This window comes from Lactuca serriola, chromosome 3, assembly GCF_051521515.1.
Source record: "Lactuca serriola cultivar US96UC23 chromosome 3, Lser_US96UC23_V15, whole genome shotgun sequence".
NCBI classification, from domain to species: Eukaryota; Viridiplantae; Streptophyta; class Magnoliopsida; order Asterales; family Asteraceae; genus Lactuca; species Lactuca serriola.
The window spans coordinates 169,969,826-169,974,892 of NC_136410.1; the positions used below are offsets into that span (position 1 = coordinate 169,969,826).

The 5,067-nt window shown below is 36.7% G+C and overlaps 1 protein-coding gene across 1 annotated transcript; it reads left to right on the forward strand.

The window, feature by feature from the left end:
* The first annotated feature begins 271 nt into the window (after positions 1-271).
* Positions 272-786, forward strand: LOC145095863 (non-specific lipid-transfer protein AP10-like). Its single transcript, XM_079033680.1, has 2 exons — positions 272-606; positions 723-786. Exons 1-2 carry the CDS (start codon positions 272-274, stop codon positions 784-786), a joined length of 399 nt encoding a protein of 132 aa, XP_078889806.1.
* The last annotated feature ends 4,281 nt before the right edge of the window (positions 787-5,067 follow it).

Genomic DNA, 5,067 nt, shown 5'->3' on the forward strand with positions numbered 1-5,067 from the left:
ACAACCACCAGGAATACTTGATGCGAGAAAGTCAAGCAAATTGATGAGATTAAGTTGAAAAGCATATCGTTTAATCGAAATACACTTCCTACTTTTAGAAACAAAAAATCAAGAAGATTCGAGTCTAAGGACACTTGTCATATTTACTTTGTACGTGCCCAAATACGCTTACAAAATGACTTCAGCTTTCCTATCATCACCGATCAGCCCCTCCCACTATAAATAACCCACCCCATCACCAACACAAAACAACACAACACAAAAAGCAAATATGAAAGGAGCAACTGTAGCAATGTTGGCAATGATAGCCATGGCTCTACTCATGGTGCACCAAACTGAAGCCATTAACTGCGGTGACCTTGTTACCATGCTCCGACCATGTGTAGGCTACCTGCAGTCAGGTGGTACACCAACGAATGAATGTTGTAATGGCGCCAGGCGACTTCAGGGAGCCACCCAGAGCCAAGCTGACAGGCGAACCGCTTGCAATTGTGCCAAGAGTGCCGCCGGACAATTCAAGGTTAGGCAGGATACCGCCACTAGCCTTCCCGGAAAGTGTGGAATCTCTAGCACCATTCCAATCAATCCTAGCGTCGACTGTAACAGGTGAGTTCAAATACTTATGTTCTTGGAATGTTCGTTTAATTATTTTGATAATTCAAGGTTCACTGACTGGATTTCTTTAATGGTGAAGGATTCCTTGAGGTGGTGGATATATATAGGTTGCTTGACATGAATAATAATGGAGGAGCTACGACATGGTGTGGTGTATCGCCGCCGGAATAAATAAACGAGTAGCCGTTTTCTTTATTTTGTTTGTTATGTGGTAGAGAGTCTGGTATTACGTGTGTACTATATATGGTTCCGCTAGCCCTTGCTTTCTATAAATAGTGAACACATTTTCTTTTTTTAGCAGTTCTAACCATACTTTCTAAACAAAGGACATACACGAATTAGGATCATTCAATCGTCTAAAATCTAACGTAACCCAACTTGTTATTTTATTATATATTCATTCATATCGGATCTAACCGGTTATCGCAGTAAAAAATATAATAGCGGTTACTGGTCGTTATTTAAAATCACGGTTCTTACGGCACGGTATAGTGGTGATATAGCGCATTATATATATATATATATATATATATATATATATATAATCATACTTCACATATCATAATTAGTTAATCATACTTGACAGATCCAATTCAGTTAATTAGTTTAATCAGTAAACCATAATTCATATATCATATTTAGTTAATCATACTTCACATATTATAATTAGTTAATCATATTTTACAGACAGGTTCATCATACTTTAACACAATCAACAAGAAGACATATGTAATACTTTTTATTTTATCATACTTTAAAACAATTACAGTTAGTAAATAAAATGATTAAGTTATTTGATAGTTAATCATAATGCAGTATCAACACAATTAACAAGACAACACATACATGGTTTCAATGGAAGTCATGATAGTCACAAAATTACAATTTTATTCAATGGAATGACACAAAAGTTTTGGTTTGTACTAAGAAAAGACAATTTTATTCTATGTAATGACACACAAAAAAAACAACAAGTTTATTATATAAAATATCCCAAAAATAGGATTTATTCAAATAGCGATTATAGCGCCGCTATAGCGGTGACCATAATTGCGTTAAATACTGGTAAATCGTGGCGCTAATAGCGTCACCGCTATTCTAAACCGCTATTTTGAAATAACGTTTCTTTATCCCCGCTAACCACTATAGCGTCGCTATTTACTACATAGTATCCAATACAAGTTGATAAAAGAAAAAAAAACAGATTAATTAGGTTCGAACCAAGGTATGCACATTGCACTACACTACATGAATCTACCCAATCTACCCCTGTGCAGACAACGTTTTTTAACCCTATGAAGCCTATATCGACGACATGTCGTCAGTATAGACATAGCCTATACCGATGACACGAAACAGTCATCGGCATAGCCATTCCGGCATAAGCGCCACGATAGGTGTAGTTGTAATTAATCGAGTATATGAAACTAGATCAGAGTATATGATGAATTATGAACACGAGATGTAAATATGATATGTATAGCTCAATTATGCTTTGACAAGATATAGAAAGAAAAATAGAGAGTACAAGTCGAAGACTCCAAGAACTACTCTTACTCTAGTACCCATCCCATATTTATAGGCATAACAAAAGCATACAAAAAATATAAGGGACTAAACATTACATTTTCGACACTAACACTGCCCTTATAATACATAAACAAACATGATTCGAAACTAATACGGACTCAGAAATATTTCAACACCTCACAACAACTTTCGACCTTAACATTCTCCCCCTTTGTGAGAAGTGTCAAATCTAAGTCATCAGCATCTGAGCTGCTTGATGTATCACCCTTCGATTTTCAGCATATCGGTTTACCACCTTGTGCATTTCAGCTTTGTCACATTCATTGTTCTTTGCACAACTATTCATTCGAACAATAAGGTTTGTACAATGAGATATGGTATATCTCTCAACATCACAGGCTTGAAACAAAAACTTTGTAGTCTTCCCCTTCTTGTTCTTTCCAACAAACACAATCCCAAGAGGCTTTACACAAATCTCCCCATCTTCATAGCTCTTCAAACTAGCTTGACTTTTCAATATAGATTAGGGCACTGTGATCTGTTTGCCAATCGCCAAGGCTAATTTGACATCAGTTAAAGCAAGATACTCATAGAAATTGTCAATGAACAACTTGATGTGAGCAAATCTGATCAACAAATCTTCTTTGCTTGTTAACTGAAGCTTTGAGACATCGGTTCCCTTCAAAATTCTTGCAACACAAATCAAATCATGAAGATTCATTAAAGGGAATTCATCAACTGAAAGTTGAAAGCAACGTTGTTTGCTCTGATAGCATGAAAGCGATAATTCTGCAACACACCCTCGAACAAAATGTCTTTGGAAATGTTGAGAACTCAAACTATCTTCGCCAATGACCAGATCTTCTCTTCCCTTTTTCCAAGAACTGCATGGAATCGAATCTTCATTCTTTTATATTCTTCTTTGTCTTCGAATTTATTTGCAATCTGATATTGAATAGCTATGAACATCATCTTATTGATTGGAAAATCCAATTGATTGAAATCAGTATTTTCTATGGCATAACTCTTCCTGGAAATTTTCTCAAAATCATGCATTTCCCCAGTTACAACCAAGGCTTCAATATTTTCATAGCAATAGTGTTTCGAAGGATCACACTTATCAAGACTAAGAGGGTCATTAGCTCTTTGACGAAGAATGTTTTATATATGTCTTTGCTTTTCAATTTCTTTTTCAATAGCAACCTTTTTCTCTTCTGCAGTTGGTTTTGAAGAGATACCCTTCCCTTTATTTTTCATCTCTTCTATCGATGGAGGTGGCTTCGACGAACTTGAACCTCCAACACCAGAACCAATTACAACCCCTTTCGTTAAGGGCTTTGTTGTTTTTCTTGACAAAGTTGGAATAGTGGTTTTTGGTAACGAAGTAGATATTTGGGTTGACATAACCTTCCCAACTACTTTTGCATCACCTTCATCTTTCCCTAAACCACTTCCTCCCATGTCAGCTTTCGAACTCATGCCAACACCAACCTTTTCTCCCCCTTGCACCCCTGTGTGAACAGGTGGGGCATCCGTTGGCATCAAACTAATCAACTTCGCAAGTAAAGCTAATTCGGTGTGAAATATAGACTCCAACGATCGAAACTTTTGAGTTAAAAACTCAGGAGTAAGTAACGATGATGATGAAGAACCAGACTTTGAAACCAAGTCCTGGAGATTACCCGGAAGCTCTTCAATTTTATTAAAACTCTGAACATCAAGTTCAACCTTCTTATCAACCTTAGGAAGTCACAAATGATATCACTTAACCACATTCGTAAAAACATCAGAGATTATATCCAATTTGGTGTGGAGAGAAGAATAATCATGAGTAAGAGCTGCAACTTCCTTCGCCATATCAACCCTCAGTTCCTCAATCTTTAGGTTGACATCTTCACAAACCTTTTTGACATCTTGAATAAACAAAATATGCCTTTCTTTTACCACAACATTTAATTCCTTAAGCTCATGATTGAAATATGAAGTCTGAGCTTTTACACATGACTCATTATTCCTGTCCATTTGATCCAATTCATTTCTCAAACAAAGCTCTTGAGCCTTGAGCATTACGTCCACTTCAATTCCAGACACATAATTTTGACCCCCTACATCAGCTTGAAGCTGCAATAAAGAGTTAAGCTTCCTGTTGAGAATCTTGAATTGTTTCCCAGACATTAACATATGATCAGGAATATTCTCCTCCTTTGGATCAAATTAGATTTCTGCAAAAGATCCCATAAAGTAACCATTATCTGTAGTATCATCCTCTGGAACAGATTTGTGACCTTCTGCAGATTGTGATGGGAATAAAGAAGTAATTGGATGATTGATGATATTATAAAAAGTCAGAGAATGTGTGGACTGAGGCAATGTAGTGAAAATAGTGGAATTGATTGGTGGTAGAGAAGTATCGGTATTAATGGTAGACGTTTTGAAGGAAAATCATATGATAATAGTAGAAGTACCTTGGGTTTCGTTGGTCAACACTCCATCACCCATGATAACATTTGCATCTATATTAGATATTTTCGCAATGATGATTGAAGTCCGAACCTCCTCAGAAACTCAATCGGTATGCGAAACTTCGAGTGGTGTGACAGTAGTCTTTTCAGGAGTGGATACTTTCGAAGGATCACCTTGATTAGTGGTTGTGTCCACATTAGATTTTTTCACAGAGCCACCAGGACCTCCAATATCCTCTATATTCGACTTGATTAGAGATCCCCTCGATGGTAATGGAAAGCCCAAATTATCATCCTGTCATGGAGAAGGAGATTTTTCAAAATCAGTCTCAAGAACCACCTCATCCCCAGAATCAATAATCTTCTTCTTCTTCTTATGAATATTCATCACTATGTCCTGAGCTCTTCGCTTCTTAGAAGCAGGAGAAACATGATTTGGAATCTCACGAAAAATAACTGC